The 20776-nt window shown below is 39.0% G+C and overlaps 3 protein-coding genes across 4 annotated transcripts; all 3 read left to right on the forward strand.

Annotated features, from left to right (window-relative positions):
* Positions 1-584: 584 nt before the first annotated feature.
* LOC137730947 (probable acyl-CoA dehydrogenase IBR3) lies at positions 585-7399 on the forward strand. Of its 2 annotated transcripts, none has more exons than XM_068469966.1 (17): positions 585-934; positions 1060-1194; positions 2512-2652; positions 2791-2922; positions 3082-3267; positions 3485-3562; positions 3675-3757; positions 4014-4137; positions 4247-4364; positions 4493-4761; positions 4874-5068; positions 5347-5489; positions 5721-5805; positions 5885-6094; positions 6348-6500; positions 6717-6821; positions 6955-7399. In XM_068469966.1, exons 1-17 carry the CDS (start codon positions 824-826, stop codon positions 7144-7146), a joined length of 2460 nt encoding a protein of 819 aa, XP_068326067.1. In that variant the 5' UTR covers positions 585-823; the 3' UTR covers positions 7147-7399. The 2 variants fall into 2 exon arrangements, with proteins under 2 accessions (XP_068326067.1, XP_068326066.1); XM_068469965.1 differs by having other exon boundaries at positions 586-934; positions 3675-3785; positions 4039-4137.
* Positions 7400-8062: 663 nt separating this feature from the next.
* LOC137732213 (putative pectinesterase/pectinesterase inhibitor 28) lies at positions 8063-11099 on the forward strand. The gene is made up of 2 exons (XM_068471513.1): positions 8063-9281; positions 10197-11099. Exons 1-2 carry the CDS (start codon positions 8267-8269, stop codon positions 10892-10894), a joined length of 1713 nt encoding a protein of 570 aa, XP_068327614.1. The 5' UTR covers positions 8063-8266; the 3' UTR covers positions 10895-11099.
* Positions 11100-16908: 5809 nt separating this feature from the next.
* Positions 16909-19139, forward strand: LOC137731123 (putative pectinesterase/pectinesterase inhibitor 28). Its single transcript, XM_068470215.1, has 2 exons — positions 16909-18089; positions 18333-19139. The coding sequence occupies exons 1-2, from the start codon at positions 17063-17065 to the stop codon at positions 19025-19027; spliced, it is 1722 nt and encodes a 573-aa protein (XP_068326316.1). The 5' UTR covers positions 16909-17062; the 3' UTR covers positions 19028-19139.
* The last annotated feature ends 1637 nt before the right edge of the window (positions 19140-20776 follow it).

Below are 20776 nucleotides of genomic sequence, written 5' to 3' on the forward strand. Positions count from 1 at the left end.
TATATCATCTCGACCAAATAATAATTGTATTTTCCCCTCCCCCCCTCTTTTTTATTTTAAGATACTTTTTATTGATAGATATTTTTATTGACCAGTAATAATAATGCTCCTAATTTTAGAACTAAAATAAGATAAATTTGTTAATTCTAAAGGCTGGTTTGGTATTATTGTGCTTTGAAAAAAAACTGTTTCTGCTGTACTGTGAGAATAAGCAGCTGTGAAATAAAGCAGCAGAGTGTTTGGTAAACTTTTATGTAAAACAGATATGAAAAAAAACCAATTTTTCAAAGCTGGGTTTTGCAGCTTCTTGTTTTTGGCTTTTTTTTATCCAAAACTGTGAAAAAAAGCTGAAGCTGAATGTTTACCAAACACAAAAACAGCTCCCAGCTTTTTTTTATAGTAATTTTTTTCAGAATCATCTTAATATCAAACCGTAAATCTAATGTATTGCCTCTCATGACAAAACATGAAGTGGACAGGGACAGACGGAACAGCCCAAAAAGTAGCCATCATGTCCAGTCTCCAACGTAAAGTACCGAAATCGGTATATCCTCTTCTCCCTCGCGTTTCTTCCCTACGCGCTAACGAGACCGCTAAAGCCTAAAATCGAGACGTCTTGTAAAATCGCAGAAATCCTCGAAAACCCACGCGAGTACCTTTGTTTCCCTACTCGAGAGCGTGTGCTTGATCCTCTGATGTAATTATATGTGATGTTTTCGAGGTAAATGACACCTGCTCAAACGATTAAGAGCAGAAGCTGCAGAAGAAGAAGAAGAAGAACGAGACGACACCGTTTAATTCGAAGGTCTGAACTTCGTTCGAAATGGATCATCGCCGTGCGCCTCTCGATTTCGACCTCAACTCCTTGCTATCCTACGCCTCCGCCAACGTTCTTGGCTTCCCTCCCTCTCCCTCCGATTTCACAGTCTCTAAGGTTCTCTCTCTCTCTCTCTCTCTCTCTCTCTCTCTCTCTCTCTCTCTCTCTATATATATATATATATGTGTTTGTGTATGTATCTTCTGGATTTTGATTTGGGATTGCGAATTACGACATGATAGTTCGGGCATGGGCAATCGAATCCGACGTATAAGATAGAGGCAGGGTCGGGGGCATCGCTGAAACGCTACGTTTTGAGGAAGAAGCCGCCGGGGAAGTTGCTCCAGTCTGCTCATGCCGTCGAGAGAGAGTTCCAGGTCAGCTCTCCCTCTTGTTTATTTTCTGACTCGCAATTCTATCTGCTCTGTTTGGTTGCCGAGAAAGTGTAGGAAAAGAAGATACTTTATTTTGTGTGGCTGATGTTCCCTTGTTATCAAAATTTAAACGGGTGTAGTCAATTTGGATTTCAGAGGATTTTAATAGACATTTTTTAAGTGACAAATTTCAAAGGATTTTAATAGATTCTACAAGTCTATACAGATTTTGGTAAATTTATGTGGATTTCTATTATAGATTTGTATGGATTTGTATGGATTTTTTTATGGCTTTCTTAAGATTTGTGTAGACTTCTTTCATGAATTTTCATCAAAGTTACAAGTGGCTAATAGGTTTCTTCCCAATTTGTTCTTCCACCATTTCAAATTATAAGTTATACATATCAACGCAAAATCTACGCAACATCAAATTCATGTCAAAAATTGCCACAACATTACAGACAATGTCTTTCCATTTTCTAATCAAACAAAAACAAACATAATTGGCAAAATACACGAATTGAATCAAATCCAAATAAAAAACCCAATATTTTTTCAATTGCATGCGTCTAACCCACCCAAAAATTGTTTGGTAAATTCAAATTTTTTCTTCACCCCAAAAAATTCAAGTTTTCTCTCCTATTAAAGAAAAACATTGTCTTGGTAAACAAAACAGACATATTCCAAAAGAATAATCAAAGTAGAAACTGTGAAGAAAGAGTGAACTGAAAAATCAAGAGGGTAACAACACGCCCAGGTTGTGAATATATGCAACCTTCCTCCTCTAAAAAACTTTCAGAAAAAATACACCCCAAAACGAACTCTGAAGAAAACAAACCCTAATTCGTTGAAAGATTGATCTGCAAACAGAAGAAAGAAGGAGAAGGCAAACCCAGTTGTGTCTCTGGTGGAAGACAATACCACGAAAAGAAATCAGAGGGGTAATGGTTGGATTCTTGATGGCATTTGGTATTTATACCACCACCCTCAAATCCATCAAAATCCCTCTCCCATTAAAATCCTAGCAAATCTTTGGTATTCTCACTACCCCTATATTTGTGTGGACTTTTTTAAAATCCTAATCAACTACCCTTAGATTTGGATGTATTCTTTAAAATCCTCTTAAATCCTAATTTGGCTACACCATGATTTCAAAGTCTTTTAAAATCCTCTTTCAAAATCATGATTGACTATTCCTAGATTTTAAACTCTATTAAAATCCTACGAAATCCTAATTTGACTACACCCTCAATTTATTAAGATGATTTTCTGTTGGCTAACAAAGGTTCGATTTTTTATCTTTTCTGTTTGGAATTACAGGTTCTTCAGGCATTGGGTAATCATACATTGGTTCCGGTTCCAAAAGTTTACTGTTTATGTACCGATTCAGGTGTCATCGGAACCCCCTTTTACATCATGGAGTTTCTGGAAGGGCGCATTTTTCTTGACCCCAAGCTTCCGGTACCAATTTACTCTGTCAAGTTATGGTTATTGTTCGTATTAAATTGGTGTTATAGATTTGATGCTGGTTGGTTTTTTGTTTTACTCTATTTAAATTTTGCTATTTGAGTACAATTTGTTAAATTCGCTTTTGATCAGGGTGTAGCACCTGAGAGGAGGAGGGTACTTTACCAAGCAACTGCAAGAGCTCTAGCATCCCTACATTCTGCTGATGTTGATGCCATCAGTCTAGGAAAATATGGGCGTCGTGACAACTATTGCAAACGGCAGGTGCATAAATGTTGTTTTCTGAATCATAGACGAAAATTTACTTAATATGCTTGTATAGTTGTATTGGAACCTAATATATGCCTAAAGGAGCTGTATGTCAATATTAGTTTTTCTTATTACTTAGCGGGCTTATGAACCCTATGCTTTTGCTTTTCTTAGGTAGAGAGGTGGGCAAAGCAATATATTGCCTCAACTGGTGAGGGCAAGCCCAAGAGAAATCCGAAGATGTTTGAGCTGATTGATTGGTTACAGCAGAACATTCCTCTTGAAGATTCTTCTGGGGCAGCAGCGGGCTTAGTTCATGGGGACTTTCGCATTGATAATCTTGTGTTTCATCCATTTGAGGTTTGGTACTTGGAGAGACCTTATTCATTTGAGTGCTTAAGTGGAGATACCCATATACATGCTTGTTTGTGTTCTTGAAGACAAATATAGAGAACTTTTCCTAATCAATCTGCTTCTTATCTGGACTCAAATCTTTTGAGGATTTTGCATTTCAGTCATCAAAAGTTATGTTTAGTGACAAAATACAAACTCTCTCTGAATAACTCTTACCGTGCAGGATCGAGTGATTGGCATTCTTGACTGGGAATTATCTACTCTTGGAAATCAAATGTGTGACGTTGCTTATAGCTGTTTGGTACTTGACCAAGTTTCAAACTTAACCGTCCGGCTTGTGGATAGTTGAATAATGTATTATCATGGGCATTTTCCGCTTTAATAATTTAATTACCACTTTAAATCCTTTTCAGCCTTACGTCGTGGACATCGGGGCTGAAGTTGGTGAAGGTTTGGAACACACGGGGGTTCCAGAAGGGATTCCTTCTCAGGCAGAGTATGTAGCAGAATACTGTTCTTCATCAGTAAGTCAATAGTACAATAGCATGGAATGAACAGCGATGCATGTGCTCATTTTCATAGTCTAATTTACACTTTCTTTTTATGGTAATTTATGTCCATGAGAATTTTAGCCTGCATAAGTAGTTGTCAAAGGCATTAAGAATAATATAGATGGGTGTTAATGCAGATACTTGCCCGATAGATAGCTCTTTTGGGTAGTTTATTTTCTGTTTTTGATGAATTCTATTCAGTTACAATGCAAATGCGGCAATGCAGGGAAAGCCATGGCCTTTTGCTGAGTGGAAGTTCTATGTTGCCTTCTCCTTATTTCGAGGAGCATCAATTTTTGCAGGGATATATAGTAGATGGATTATGGTAACTTCTGAAGCAATTGTTTGACATTGAATTTTTAGTTCAGTGCAAAACACTTTCATCAAGGGATGATGGTAAAAAGGAGTTAAGTGGTAGGTTTATTACAATGCAGGGTAATGCTTCTGGAGGAGAGAGTGCCCGGCATGCTGGGGACAGAGCTAATTTTATTATAGACTATGCATGGAAATTTATTCGACGAGAATCTGTGCTTCCCAAGAATCCTCCGTCAGGTAGCTATGCCATCTAACAATTTTGTGTTCCTTGAAATGCATGTTTTCTGTATATGGATCAATTATTTTTCTCAATTTTCAAACATAATGACTTGCAAGAGTATTGACATACCAAATTGTGGCCTAAGGTGCTTCCCTTACTCAAGACTACTTGAAAAGATTTGGACAAGAGAGTGATGATCAAGGATTTTCAAAAGGGGGAGGGAGGTTTGTCCCCAGTAAAGGGGTTTCAGAATTGAGAAACAGGTTGATAAAGTTCATGGAAGATCACATTTATCCCATGGAACAAGAATTCAACAAACTTGCTGAGTCTAGCTCACGTTGGACGGTTCATCCAGGGGAGGAGAGGTTAAAGGAGCTAGCAAAGAAAGAAGGCCTCTGGAACTTATTTATACCTGTATGTGTTTGTTGTTCATTTTTCCGAGTTTGGAGACTAGTTTATTGTATAATGCAGAATAATTTTCTTTCCAGTGGACATAACTGGTTTCTACCCTTGTACTTGTGTGAAGTTTGACAGTGCTGCCAGGGCCAGAAAATTAATTTTTGATGGAAGCAATCATCTTTTATCAGAGAATTCCTCCAATCGCTTATTTGGCGCAGGTCTTTCAAACCTTGAATATGGATATCTTTGTGAGATCATGGGTCGTTCAGTTTGGGCTCCACAAGTGTTCAATTGTGGTGCACCTGACACGGGAAATATGGAGGTATGAAAGTTTTTAGATTACCAACTGCTTACGAATGATGAACCAGCGGTACCGCCATTTTTCTATCTGGAAAAGCATCTCATGATCCTCATGAGGTCATTGTCTAGAGGATGATTTGGGGAAAGATTAATAAGTGCTTTCTTTTTTGGGATTGCTTAATGATATGCAGATGAACATATTTTAATAGTGCAACGGTTAAACTTTATATACTCTCTTGTGAAACATGTCTGGCCTTTTGCATATATATTGATCTGTTGTACACTTAACTTTTGCATTAGGTATTGTTGCGCTATGGCAGCAAGGAGCAGCTACTTGACTGGCTTGTTCCTTTGCTTGAGGGGAAGATTCGGTCAGGATTCGCAATGACGGAACCCCAAGTTGCATCCTCTGATGCGACCAATATCGAGTGTTCTATTAAAAGGTGAGTTTATGCAACATCTATGGTGATGGCAGTGTACTTTTCTCAAAATCATTGAATTCAACACAGCAGCTTTTATGAAATTATACAGGAAATGCATCTCGAATCACAACATTTTCATCCAAGCTTCTTCACAGATATTTGCAATCACTGGATGTGTTATATTCCATTTCCTTAAAGTTTCCGCTAGATAGATATTTAATATTTTATATTGGCTCTGAATTGCATGTACAGAGAAGGAGATTCATACATCATCAACGGAAAGAAATGGTGGACAAGTGGCGCTATGGATCCAAGGTGTAGAGTTCTTATAGTCATGGTTAGTTCTTGTACGCCATTTAATTACTCGTTCAACTCCTCGTTAATTTTATTAATAAAGGTTATCGAATACTATTTAGGGGAAAACCGACTTCAATGCTTCCATGCATAAGCAGCAATCTATGATCTTAGTGGATATCCAGACTCCAGGTGTACACATAAAGAGACCACTTACGGTTTTTGGCTTTGATGATGCACCTCATGGGCATGCAGAAGTATTATTTGAGAATGTACGTGTCCCAGCAAAAAATATTCTACTTGGAGAAGGACGCGGGTTTGAAATCGCACAGGTATTGTTCTTCATTGCTCTTTGATCAGCTCCAGTGTCCTGTTAGGATCTTATGGCATTTGTAGCACCACATGCTGATGTGACCGTGAATTAGTTTCATTTCAGAGATGTCTTTCTGGAATTAAGTGATGATTCTTAGTTTCAAATCATATGTGGCCAGAGCTTGTTGGTTTTGTGACTGAACGTATCCTAGGTTCACTCTGCAGAATCTTCGAATTGCTTTAGTTATTGACGATAATTTAAAATTCTTGCAGGGTAGACTAGGCCCAGGAAGGTTACACCATTGCATGAGGCTGATAGGAGCTGCCGAGCGTGGCATGCAGCTAATGGCTCAAAGGGCTCTTAGTAGAAAAGTTTTCGGGAAGTTGATTGCTGAACAAGGCTCATTTCTTTCAGATATTGCAAAGGTAATGATGATTTTGCCCCCTTTAATAGCGTACCTGAGAAACTTTTGTTTCTACAAAGAGAGACTAATCATGCAACACAGATCAAATCAGACTTCAAGTCTTTCCAGCCATTTAAATGATTTAAGAAGTGATCCAATTTGAATTTTTAGATTCATCTCTTGGACACTTGTTATAAGAATGTTGGCACTCTTTCTTATTTGACTTTCTGTCTTTCAGTGTCGAATTGAGCTAGAGAAAGCCAGATTGTTGGTTCTGGAGGCAGCTGACCAGCTTGATAGACTTGGAAACAAAAAGGCCCGAGGAACTATAGCAATGGCAAAGGTACGTACAGTTTGTAGAATCTTAACTGGGTGTGGGGCAAGAGGTTGGTGTAGTTTTCTTTTAACTCTCAATCAGAATGCGTGTATATACACCGAATATGTACTTCTTTCTAAATTTGTGTCATTTGGAGCAGGTAGCAGCCCCAAACATGGCGCTAATGGTGCTTGACATGGCAATGCAAGTGCACGGTGGCGCTGGCGTGTCTTCCGACACTTGTCTGGCACATCTTTGGGCCACGGCAAGAACATTGAGAATCGCAGATGGTCCAGATGAAGTCCACTTGGGTACTATCGCCAAGTTAGAACTACGGAGAGCCAAACTCTGAATCTTTCAAACCAAACTTTCAACAAAACAAGAACTTTTCTTCTTTCATAGTCGAGTGCGTGCAAGTCGCGTGCTTCGCCCGAAAACGCTTTTCCCCGTTCAAACTTACAGTTGATAAATAGTATCAATAATGTACTCCTTTTTACATGTTTAGGAGTCATCTTCATCCAGCTACTTGTTCACTTTTTGTATGTCGTCCAATAACGAGTACTATTTCTCCTATTGAAGTAAATGTTATGAATCTACTTTTACCAGTCGATAAAACAGCATCATCTACACCTACAAGATCATTTCCATTTTTCGCAAAGCATGTAAAAGAATCATCTATATATCAAGAAAGGTAAAAGTAAACACAATTTATTAATGGTAAGTGAGAGGTCTTAGTGGTATTCATTTTCAGGTCGGTACCCATCTTTGGAAGATAAATTATACATACAAAAGGTAGTTAGAGTATCTGCTAAACTTAATTACGCAAGTTAATCAAAATCTCAAATACCTGAACAAAACGCGTGCGTGTTAATTTTATCGAATTACATGTCCCAACTTTATGTATTAACTCGCTAGTTAAATGAAATTTTCTGGTAACACTACGGCAGTGCACGATTAATGGAGATGCGGAGTTAAATATTACCACTCATTAATCTGAGAAAAAAGTGGATCACGAACTCAGACTATATAGTTAGACACCAATTAGTCATTACAAAGTGCTGTTAAGTTACCCTAATTTGGGCATAATCCAATATTAGAAAGCATGATTAACGACCATTAATTTTGTCTGGACTGGAGACTGATCAGTGACCTCCCATGCACCTTACCATTTCCTAACAGAAATAACTTGCGCTCAGAAATTTGTGGTCTAGGGCTCCCTATAAATTACATCACCGTCCCACCATTCCAAACCAGACCAGAGCCAAAGGGGCACTAGACCCTCCAACAAGAGAAGCCCCGGCAGCGCTCTGTAGCTCACCGGAGAAAGAAGAAAAATTCATCAAAAAAGAAAGAAACACACACCTTTCTGCTTCATTTGATTATTTTTCTTTCTCGATCACACCTGTTACTAGCGCTGTTTTTTTTTTCTTTTTTTTTTTTTTTTTGTATTATTTTAATTTAAATCACTCAAGATGGCAGCTAGTCAAGCAAAGAAGAAGAAGATAGCCGTCATCATCGTATCGGTTGTACTTCTGGTGGCGATGCTAGTGGCGGTGATAGTGGGTGTCAAAATGGCCAAAAAAGGCGGCAACAAGAAGGCTCCAAAGGTTGGCAAGTCGAAAAAGGCCATCGAGACCATATGCCAGCCCACCACCTACAAAGAAACCTGCCAGAGCAGCCTCGAGAAGGTGGCGGGTGACAGCACCAACGCCAAGGACCTGATCAAGGCCGGCTTCCAGGTGGCGGCAGACAAAGTTAACGAGGCGATCAAGAACTCGGACACCTTGAAAGAGCTTGCCAAGGATCCAATGGCCAGCCAGGCTTTGGACTTGTGCAAGCAACTGTTGGACACCGCAGTTGAGGATCTCCACGGTGCGGTGGATAAGATGGGGTCATTCGATCCTAACAAGACCAATGACTACCTTGAAGATCTCAAGGTGTGGCTGAGCGCCGCCGTCAATCACCAGGCAACCTGCCTTGACGCGTTTAAGGACACCAAGGGTGAGGCCGGTGAGAAAATGAAGGGCTTTTTGAAGACAGCGCAAGAACTCACCAGCAATGGACTTGCCATGGTCTCCGAAATCTCTGGTCTCGTCGGATCCCTTCACTTGAACTCTCACCGCCGCCTCCTGTCCTCGTCAAATGGCGGCCCGAAAAAGTGGCATGATAAGACAGTGCCAGGGTGGATGAGTGATCGCAAGCTTGATCTCTTGACTGCCACTCCGGAGAGCCTGAAGCCCGACGTGGTTGTGGCTCAAGATGGGACTGGCAAGTACAAGACCATCAACGAGGCCTTGAAGGAGGTCCCACCGAATAGCAAGAAGACCTTTGTGATTTATATTAAGGGGGGAGTGTACAAAGAGATTGTCGTCGTTAACAAGCAAATGACCAATGTTGTGATGATTGGTGACGGCCCAACCAAGACCAGGATCAGCGGAGGCTTGAACAAGGCGGATGGTGTCTCTACAGAGAACACCGCAACCTTTGGTACGTAACGCTTAACATATTCATGCACCGATTTTTTTTTTGGGGAAAATTCATGCACAAAATTGTTCACAAACGATGTTGCAGTACCAAAAAAAAAAAAAAAAATTCAGACAATAGCCAATAGCACGATGCAGCAGTGGGACAAAATTACAAAGATAATTAGACTTGTTTGGTACTCTACTTGAATTTAACTTTTTAAACTCAAAAACGCTTTTTAAGTTCAAGTCTTAAAAACTTATTTGGTAAGACTATTTTCAAGAATTGAACTCAAGATCAACTTAAAAAAATAGACTATTATCTAAAAACACAAAAAGTAAGTTTTAGAGTTTTTAAACTTAAAACCCAATCCTTTGTTTCCTCTCTCATCCCTCATCTCTCACTCCAAGTCGATTTCTCTCTTTTTCATTCTTCCTCTCCTTTCTTTTTCTTCTCTATCTTCTCCTTCTTTCGCTCTTCTTCTTCTTTCTCTTTCCTTCCTTCTCACTTCATTCTCTCTCTTCTTCTCTTCTCTCTTCTTTCTCTCCCCTCCTAATCTTTTTCTCCTCCGATCATCTCTCTTCTCTGATCCTTTCTTTCTTTCTTTCCACCTCTCTCCTCTTTCTCCCTCTCCTATGACCCCTTCTCTTTAGATTTCTTTGTCCAGTTTAAATTTTAAGATTTAAGAAAATTCTCATACCAAACCAGTTTTTGAGTGTTAAAGAAAATTATTTTTAAGAGATGTTCTTAAGAAATGTTTTGAAAAATGATGAAAAAATTTTAATAGTATACCAAACAGGCCTTTATTAACCCGGCCTAGTTGTCACATTAATTAATTTATATTGGTTACTTTAGAGTCGAAGGGGTTGAATTGTGATTAGCTATGCATTCTAACTCTACCTCATTTTCTCACCCTCTTTTTTCACTTCGTTCCGACAGCCGCACTTGGAAACTATTTCATTGCCAAGGGAATAGGGTTCGAGAACACAGCAGGACACATAAAGCACCAAGCTTTGGCATTGCGTGTGCAATCCGACTTCTCCATCTTCTACAACTGCCACATGGACGGATTCCAAGACACCCTCTGCACCGAAGCGTACCGCCAATTCTACCGCGACTGCACCATCACTGGCACCATAGACTTCATCTTCGGCGATGGGGTGGCTGTTTTCCAAAACTGCAAGATGATGGTGAAAAAGCCAGCGGAAGGACAGTCTTGCATGGTGACAGCACAAGGCAGGACCGACCACAACGAGATCACCGGCATGTTCCTCCAAAACTGCACTATCACCGGTGAGCCGGACTATATGAATGTGAAGGAAAAGAGCAAGGCATATTTGGGGAGGCCATGGAAAGACTTTGCAAGGGTGATTGTGATGCAGTCATCCATTGACGAAGCCATTGTACCTGAAGGGTGGTCAGAATGGGTTGGTAAAAAAACCAACCAAAACTGCTTCTTTGGTGAGTACGGCAACCGGGGTCCTAGGGCTGACATGACCAAAAGGGTCAAATGGCCGACCGTCATGGCGCTTACTTCTGATAAAGTCGCGGCTTTCACCCCTGCTAAGTTGTTTCTAGGTGTTGATTGGCTGAAGCCCAGTGGGGTTCCATATGTTCCTGGCATGATGCCCGTGTAGATCCCAAATGAAAAGCTTGGGACACCAATTTTTTTCATATAATGTTACAAGGCCAATGTTTCATGTATAAAAAGAAAAAAAATACAAATTAGTGATATTGTCTTGTGATTTTGTGGAATACCTTTTTCATTCCAATTACACATACGAACCGAGTTATGAAATTAATTTTTTTATAGAGATGATGGATAGGACCGTCTTTAAGATTCTAGAGATCTTATGAAAAATTATGTATAAGATCATTTTTCAAAGTATTCAAAAAAAAAAAATCAAGAAATTTATTTTTGGACAAGTATTAATGCCATAAAGCAAAACATATAACAACAATTGAAGCAAATTTTAAAACACATTGATTATCAATCAACCAAACTTATCATCACTTTTGCAAAATATCATTAGATAACAAGTAACAACCAAAAGAACTTCAAACTAAACACCAGCATCAAATAACTAACCCTTAATGAGGTGACCTTTGGAGTCTTCCTTTCTGAATCTGTCACTGTCCTTGCATTTAATGCGTCGAAATGCAGATTGGACTTACTAGTTGTCCCTCCATTGGGGTGACATGTGGCAATGAGGTGACTTCCGTAAGCCACTTGCGTTATGACATGGCCGAGTACCATGCTTGGTTTGCAAGTTGGTGGGAGTCCGCACCCAAGCGTCTCATCTATCAGTTTTTCTAACCTTTCATGGATTCTTGTTCCCTCATTTGGCCATCACACATATTAAGGTTGTCGCCTAAGTAAACTGGTCCTTCCTTCTCTTGGGGTATTGTGTCCGGAGGCAGACTGTCTGCCCTCCTATTTGGGTGCCCTTCACATCCCCTCCTATTTGTGCAGTCACGGTTAAGCCACATGAACATTTTATATTCCTATTGTTTTTTGTCTTATTTTCTCTATAAAAAAAAATCAATATAAAATGTTGACGTGGCTTAACCGTGATCGCACAAAATAGGAGGGGATGGGAAAGGCACCCAAACAGGAGGGCAGACAATATGCCTCCATTGTGTCCACAAGCTGTCAGAAGTTATTCCATTCCTTGGTGCTCCAACAATATTATTGAAACCAAATTTGCGCATTGCCGCAGATAGTGGAGGCACAAATCCTAGCAACTTGCAAAATAGAGAATAATTGTGAGCAAGCCTAAGACTAGGGGATGAGGATGTGCCGACCAAAGACTCTTCGATAGTCAAGTTAGAAAGCAAGTTTGAAGACTCAAACAGTGGACAAAAGAATTACAGTACAGAGATTGCATTACCAGAGAGCAACCCTAGATGAGCTTATTTAAGAGAAACTTTTTTAGGATAGAATTCTCGTTCTAAGCTGGGAGAATCCTATAAGATATTTAGAAGTAAATATTGCACCCTTTTAGAAATTGTGATTACTTGTCGCACACGTCAACTCCAAGATTATAGGAACTCCAAGACTCATAACATTTTTCACAAATTTTACAGATATTGTGTCTTGCCGAGCAAGCATGGTCATTCTAGCAAAATCGTTTGGACTTCAACTTATAGTCCTGGAACAGGATAATGGTGGCATCACTACTCTGTCTGATCCAACTCTGCTTGGAACTATTGAGTCCATGACTAGACTTCTGAGGTAATTGTATTCCGATCAGCCTTACTCCGACCCTAAAAAATAATGGTCCACAATTACCCTTAAATGTTTATCTGAAAGGCAACCTATTCCCCTTGAGGATAGATAGTTAACCAAAGACCATGTCTTTCGAAGTAAGTTGGAATACGTACCGTTTAGTCTTCTTTCTTTGTATGATAATCCAATTCCTTGGGGCATAGTGTTGACGTTTTGGATTCAAACGTGTGGTCTCGAGTGTCATGCCATAAAGTTTGGAATGATAACGAGTGTTGTGTGGGCATATTCCACCAAAGGAGGCCATTCATATCTTTGGGTGATATCGATCTTTATATATGCACAAATCTTAAGGTAAATAATGTTTCATATTCGACGGCGAGATCCTTAGAGCATCTCCTAAGGAGATGTCAAATTGTCCACATAAGCTATAACAGTAAAAAAAGACAGCCACTAATGTTTCCAACTGAAATGTCAAATCCCATGAGGCATGACATGGAATGGTAACAAAAGGGCTTGCTGTCAAATTTGACAGCAGCTTCAAATACATTTTAATTTATTATTAAATGCTTTTTACGAATATTTTATTGTTTTAAAACATTTATTACTTGTTGATGATGATGAAGAGTCAGTCTTAACTGATGATGATGAATCGGAACTACAAGGCTTGGCCTCAGTTGATGCCTTAATTCGCATCCAAAAAGCCACCGCCGTTGAATCTTAGCCTCGTTGGGTTCACCTTGTGCGGTGACTCCGACTATTCTACCCATGCTCATGTTTCACCTTTGAGGGAGATCTTACGAGATATGGTGAAAGCGGAGTGGGTATTGATGGGTATGGATCAATGAAAGAGTTGATTTGTCTTCCTTCACCTGGAAATGATGACGAGGAGGGTGGTGGCTGATCAAGTGAGAGGGACATGGAGGACCATGTGGAGGTGGAAAGGAGGTTGGATCATGATTTGAGTCGGTTCGACATGGTGTACCCAAACTACAGTGGGGTTGCTTGTAACTATGCTTTGGATAATAGGGTGGATGATCAGGATACCCATATTGTTCAATTGGAGGAAGAAAATCTGACATTAAAGGAGAGGCTTTTCTTGATGGAGAGGGAGTTGGTGGATTTGAGGAGGATGGTGCAATTCATTGCAAGAAGGGACCATGTGATGGGGGAGGTCAACGAAGAAGTGGTGGAAAATGGATCTAGATAGGTGTCAAAACAGAAATTATGGAAAGTAAAATAATAATTTAATTTGACATATCGGGTGGAGAGTAAAATTTTAAAATATGTTAAAATGCCACATAAGCTGTCAAATTAAAAAATTTTGTTTAAAATCTGACATCTCCTTTGAAGATGGTCTTAGGTACTTTGTCTTTAAATAGACCTTTCATGGCTAGGTTTCTTTAGATTTTCTTTCCCTCTGTCTACACCACTTTTTTAATATTACTCCTCCTTTTGTTTGATTTTACAATAGTCTAACTACATTTTACACCCTTCTCATTTGAGGTGATTTTCAAAATGGACCATGATGTTCAAATTTTGTTACATTACACCTTTTAAGTTTTGAAATTGTATTAATTTACACCTTCTGTCTCTTTGAATATCTAATCTTCCATTTTTTTAGTACAACACATTACACCTTTTAAGTTTTGAAATTGTATTAATTTACAGCTCCTGTCTCTTTGACTATCTAATCTTCCATTTTTTTAGTACAACGATATATTTTACACTAAGGGGAGGGGGAATTTGACTAAGCCACACAATGGGCAACCTAATTTGGTATCAAATTCGGCATTCACGAGATTCAAACTTTTTTTTACAAAGTGGTACTAATGTGGCTTATACGTTAGCCTATATAAAGATCTCATGCTCATGAGTCATCAACTTAATTAAAGACCAAACAGTCAATCTTAATGGCACTACGAAAAAACTCGTTAAATGCAATGCTAAAATCTCGTCATGTAAAACCATGAAAACGTCACAATTGCATTTTACCGATGGCCATACGACGCTTGTATTTGCATCGCAACAAACTTGTGTCGTAAAAGTTTTCCCTTCTTATTGCGACACATTGTTAGCATCGCAAAGTTACTTTGTGACGGCTTTGCGACACAAAATTAATGTCGCAATTGCTTTGATGTGGAATTAAACAAAATAGTTAGGATGTGTTTGATGCGTAGTAAATGTTTAAACCCTACAATTTAGTTTTGTTGGAATACAAACATGTTGGGGAAATTAAATTTTCTATGAAAGCATTAAACAACAATTTTTAATCTTATACACAATCGTGCTAATATCAAAAGTTAAATAATATATGCACTAAAAAAACTGTGCTTTATAATTGCTAATATTAAAAATACATCATCCATATATCCTAATTTATAATCCTACTAAAGCGTCAAATGTCAATTACGAAAAATCTTGTCCCAAAAGTGCATGAACATATTCTTTATTCCAAACCTCAAGGCCGTAAAATGTAGCTAACCCTTTTATATTTCATAAGCATCAAGGTTTTTTTTTTTTGGTTAAACGTTGTCACAGTTGTTTTTAGTTTTAAGATTTATCAAGCTCTTATAAAAGCAGTACCAAGAAGTCCATCATAATTGGGTTCACGCAATATATGCAGTCCAAAGTTCCTTTCTTTCTACCCCATTGGGATGGGTGGTGGAAGAAGAGAGGTGGGCCCCCTTTTATTTAGTTTTAATTTAATAATTTGTTTAAATTGTTTTATGATAATCAATTATTTTTCATATGCCACGTCATCAAATATGTGGGTCATGCATTTATCACATCATCATTTAATGGTCAAATTAATGGCTTAACTAATTGACGTATTAAATTGTAACAAAATATAAGTTTGTGTATGAAATTGAAATATTTTAAAAATGTGGTACGAGGTTACAATTGCACCTAAACCCGAGGGAGTAAAATGTAATTTACTCTTGTTTTAGTTTTAAGATTTATCAAGCTTTTATAAAAGTAGTACCAAGAATCCCATCATAATTGGGTTCACGCAGTATATGAAGTCCAAAGTTCCTTTCTTTTGGTCACCTAATGACGACTAAGGATTCATAGTCACTTATCTTTGAATTTGATGGTAAAAGTTAAGATAAAAACACTAAAAGCACATTCATTTGTTCCCCATCCTTTGATATCAAATCCAAAGGTGAGTGACCATACTTTCCTTAATTATTTGGTGACAAGGGAACACTTCTGATGAAATTCATAACCATGTTTTGTACAAATAGCAAGATTCTAAATTGGGTTAGGCGCTAGTAGAGCCTAGCTGGGACATAGTGCCCTAGCAGTTTTTTTTTTTTTTTTTTTTTAATAAAATTTTATTATATAACATATAAATAAATGTCTATTTATATTCAAAAATATATATCAATATTGGAATACATAATTGCAAAATCAGTGACATATAGCTTATAAAGTTTAGAACATGTTGAAAACATGGAGAATAAACATATATTGAGTGTTCAGCTAAATATTCAATAAGTTTCTTACAATTTTTTTTATAAATAAAATGCAAAATAAAAGTTATCTATTTTTTCTGTGTAAATGGGAGTTGTGACCTATGCGGGTTTAGGCGGACTAGGCAAGTGTCTAGGCAAGTTTACGCGTCAATTCTTAATTTTTAAACGTTTAGAGATTAATCGAGAAGGTGATCATCCTCCTAGTCTAGGCGGGACATATGCAGTGCTAAGCCGAAATGTGTAGAACAGTGACAAATAGGTATATGATCAATGTAAAGCGAGTTAAATGGTCAAACTCTCAACCCATATATAACGTTCTATTCAATTTAATTTTCACAAACATAAGTATAATGGTTTGTGATCTTTACACGAAAATACTTAAATATAAAAGAAATTCATTGTTGTTGCATCCAAATTCATTATTTTCATTCCCTCCGTCATTGAATTCTTACCATAATTTAAAATATAAAAAAAAATTCTCATATATTTGTAACTATACAATAAAATAAAATAAAATAAGCAGCGCATGTCGTCAGATAATTTGTCAAGTCGTGAAACTTTACTGGTAGTTGGCGGATAATTTTGGCGTCGCATGTCGTCAGATACTTCGGCATGCCTATAACAATTAGCATGTCACATCGTCAGATAATTTGGCATGTTGAAAATTTAGTGGTAGTTGATGGAAGATAATTTGAAATGCTACATTAATTCTAGCCAGGCACTGGTAATCCACTTTTGAAGGAGCAATTGTTAAGCATTGCCAATCATCTGTATGCTCCAAATTTGGAAGAAAAAAGTAAGAACAAGAACGACCCCTAGTTTTGTCATGAGTCGAGACCAATGATCTCCCCACCTCACATTTTCTAACAGAAATAACCGTCATTCGGAGCTCCTGCCTTTATAAATACCTCCATGACACCACTTTGGGAAGCAGGGGGCACAAAAAGTAAGTATTATCCAGTACCCCCAATAAGTGACCCCAACAGCTCTGCAGCAACTCACCTGAATAAGAAATCTTACTGGTTTCATTTTCACCACCAGAATCTACAGAAAATAAATATTAGTTAGAATTTTAGTTATTTATATATATTATTCCAAACATGGGCGGAGCAGACGGATCTAACAAGAAAAAAGTCGCCATCATTGGCGCCTCCGCACTGATTCTGGTGGCAATGGTAGTTGCTGTAACTGTTGGGGTCACAGTGTCACGCCGCGACAGAGGGTCGTCCGACGGCCACACCTCCACGTCCACAAAGGCGGTCCAGGCCATTTGCCAGCCCACAGACTACAAAAAGACCTGCGAGGAAAGCCTTTCAGGCGCGGCCGGCAACGTCACCGATCCCAAAGAGCTTATCAAAGTAGGGTTCCAAGTCGCCATGGACAAGCTCCGCGGTGTCATCGAGAAGTCCGTCACGTTGAAGGAGCTGACCAAGGACCCGAGCACGGGCGACGCACTCCAGAACTGCAAGGAGCTCCTGGAGTACGCCATCGATGATTTGAGTGACTCGTCCGAAAGGCTCGGGGCCTTTGACATGAGCAAGCTCGATCTTTACGTGGAGGATCTCAAGGTGTGGCTCAGCGCCGCCATGACATACGAGCAGACTTGCTTAGATGGGTTTGAGAACACCACCGGTGACGCCGGTGAGAAGATGAGGCAGTTCTTGAAGACATCTCAAGAGCTCACCAATAACGCCCTTGCCATGGCCGATGGAGTTTCCACGATGTTCGGGGCTCTTAATGTTAAATCCGGCCGCAGACTTCTTGAGGCTGCAGCTGGAACTGCTGTGAAGAAGTTCCAAAAGGCTAAGGTCATTCCCGCTTGGATTGATAGCCGAAGGCTTGAATTGGCTACCGCCACTCCTCAGACGCTGAAACCCGATGTGGTGGTGGCCAAGAACGGGGGTGGTAAGTACAAAACTGTCAACGAAGCGTTGAAGGATATCCCAAAGAACAACGCAGTGAAGGTCTTTGTGATTTATGTCAAGGAGGGAGTGTATGAGGAGCAGGTCATTTTTGATAAGCACATGACCAATGTCATGCTTATCGGAGATGGCCCCACTAAGACCGTGATCACCGGTAGAAAGAACTTTGCAGAGGGTATCAAGACCATGCAGACTGCCACAGTTGGTAAGTCAATCTTTTCCTATCTAATCATACATAAGTTGATCTGACATGTGATATTATCAAACTATGAATTAATACGTTCAATCTAATGTGCATATTATTTTAGTATATTACCATATTGTGTACGAGGTCATCAAACATGATTATACTTATATCAATAGTTTAGATTCACAATATAATTGGTATGTACAATATATATGTAAGTTTAGATTCAAAATATGATTGGTATGTACAATATATTTACAGGTGTTGTGGGAGACTACTTCATTGCCAAGGACATTGGATTTGAGAACACAGCCGGAGCCGTTGGACACCAAGCCGTGGCTCTACGTGTCCAGTCAGACTTGTCCATCTTCTACAACTGCAAGATGGACGGGTACCAAGACACCCTCTACACCCAAACCTACAGGCAATTCTACCGCGACTGCACCATTAGTGGAACCATCGACTTCATCTTTGGTGATGCTGCCGCCGTGTTCCAAAACTGCAAGATGATCGTCAGGAAGCCACTCGAGAACCAGGCCTGCATGGTGACTGCCCAAGGGAGACTCGACAGGCGTTCTCCCTCGGGTATCACCATCCAAAACTGCACCATCTCTGGTGAACTAGGCTACGAGAAGGACCTCAATAAGGCATACTTGGGCAGACCATGGAAGGCCTACGCAAGGACCATCGTCATACAGTCCCAGATCGATGACGTGATTGCTCCAGAAGGGTGGATGGAATGGATTGGATCAAACAATCACCAATCTTGCTGGTTCGGTGAGTTTGGCAATAGAGGACTCGGTGCCGACCAGACTAGAAGGGCAACATGGCGTGGAATCAAGAAGCTTACCGCTCAGCACGCCGCGGACTTCAGCGCAGGGAGGTTCTTGTTCGGTGATAGATGGATTCAGCCTAGCGGTGTGCCCTACGTCGCTGGCATGATGCCCGGAGTGTAGATAGAGACATTAGATTAATCTTATACTTCTAAATAAAGAACAAAATGTACTATTCTTATATGTATTAAATTAAATTACATATTGCAATCAGACAAATAAAAAATTAAATTAATTATAACATATATACCTTACTATGTTGTAGGCCTATTTTATTGAGGGAAAAGAAAAGGAGATGGTGGCTGGCAGCAAGGAGAGAAAGAAGAGAGAATTTGGTCATTTTGTAGTGATGATTTCTCATTGTGCTTTTATTTATATTAGTAAAGAAGGGAGACCCCTTACCTTTCAAGTAATACATTATAACTAGAAAACTATATAAAGATACTATGGAATCCCATAAGGATTTATAAAATCACACTCATAACTAATTTAGGACTAGAACACTCTCCATTGAGTATGTAAACACTTAAATAAATATTGCATCAGATCTCAACAATGAGCGAATGCAAGTCCCAAAACAAACTGAAGAATTTATGCATAAAAACTATAACTCACAAAACCTCGCTATGTTAAACACATGTAAGATAAAACTAATAGTCTAAGAAGAAAAATGAGAACTTACATTAAGTCAAAACTAAAACGTCTTTAGGAAGTAGAACGCACACAAGGGCATGACGAGCTCAGGATGGATGCCTGATAAAAAAACTCGTTAGGTAGGAAAAAATCAAAGGAAAAATGCTCATAATCGTAGAGAAAAAGAGTATATTAGGATCAAGTGAGTATACTTTTGGATACTCCTTTTGAATTTGACAAAACTTGCAAATGAGAACTGCAAACAATTCAAATCAAATAATTTACGCATACCAATTCATTGAAGAAGCTTCTGAAAAGTAGACTTTGGCAGTGACTTCTTAAAGAGGTCAGCAAGGTTGTCATGGGAAGATTTGCTCGACTTCAATCTTTGGATGTTCTTTGTTCCTAATGTGAAGAATTTCGTCAGAATATGTTTGATGTTGTCTCCTTTGATGTACCCTTTATTTATATGGTCGATACAGACGGTGTTGTCTTCATAAAGTTGCAGAGACGTCAACAATAAAAGAAAGCCCACTAATGCTTCGAATATATATGCTCCATAATGGCTCTCAGCCAGAAAAATTCACGCGTAGATTCATGTATGGTGATAATTTCAACATGATTTAAAGAAGCCACAACTAAGGTTTTCTTAGTTAACCTCCAAGATATTGCAATGCCTCCAAGTCCAACCATAAAGATTGATCCGTTTGAGAACGTGCCTTGTGCGGGTCAGATAGATAACCTGCATCAACATAACCAACAAGGTGAAAATCAACTCGAGAACCGAGGGGAATGGCTCCAATCGAGGATACATAGGGATAAAACAAGCCCAAATATGTAGTAACTTTGAGTTAACGAAAGATGTCTTTTAACACCAATCCAGTATCTACATGTAGACGCGTTGCTATCTTATCAAAAGATTAACAACGAAGAAGATGTTTGGTCTAATACACTGAGCTAAGTACAATAAATCAACAATTGCACTCAAGTATGGAACTTCAAGCTCCAAAACCTCTTCCTTGTCATCTTTAGGATGGAAAGGATCTCGTTTTGCATCTAGTGTACAAATGACTATAGGAGTACTCAAAGGTTTTGCTTTATTCTCATTAAAGTGTCTCAATACCTTATGGGGTTAGATTGATGAACCAGAATACCATTTGAACAATGCTCTAGCTCTAAGCCGAGACAATATCGAGTTTTCTTAAGATCTTTCATCTCAAATTCTGATTTCAAGAGTGC

The sequence above is a fragment of the Pyrus communis genome, chromosome 4 (genome assembly GCF_963583255.1).
Source record: "Pyrus communis chromosome 4, drPyrComm1.1, whole genome shotgun sequence".
Taxonomy (NCBI): Eukaryota; Viridiplantae; Streptophyta; class Magnoliopsida; order Rosales; family Rosaceae; genus Pyrus; species Pyrus communis.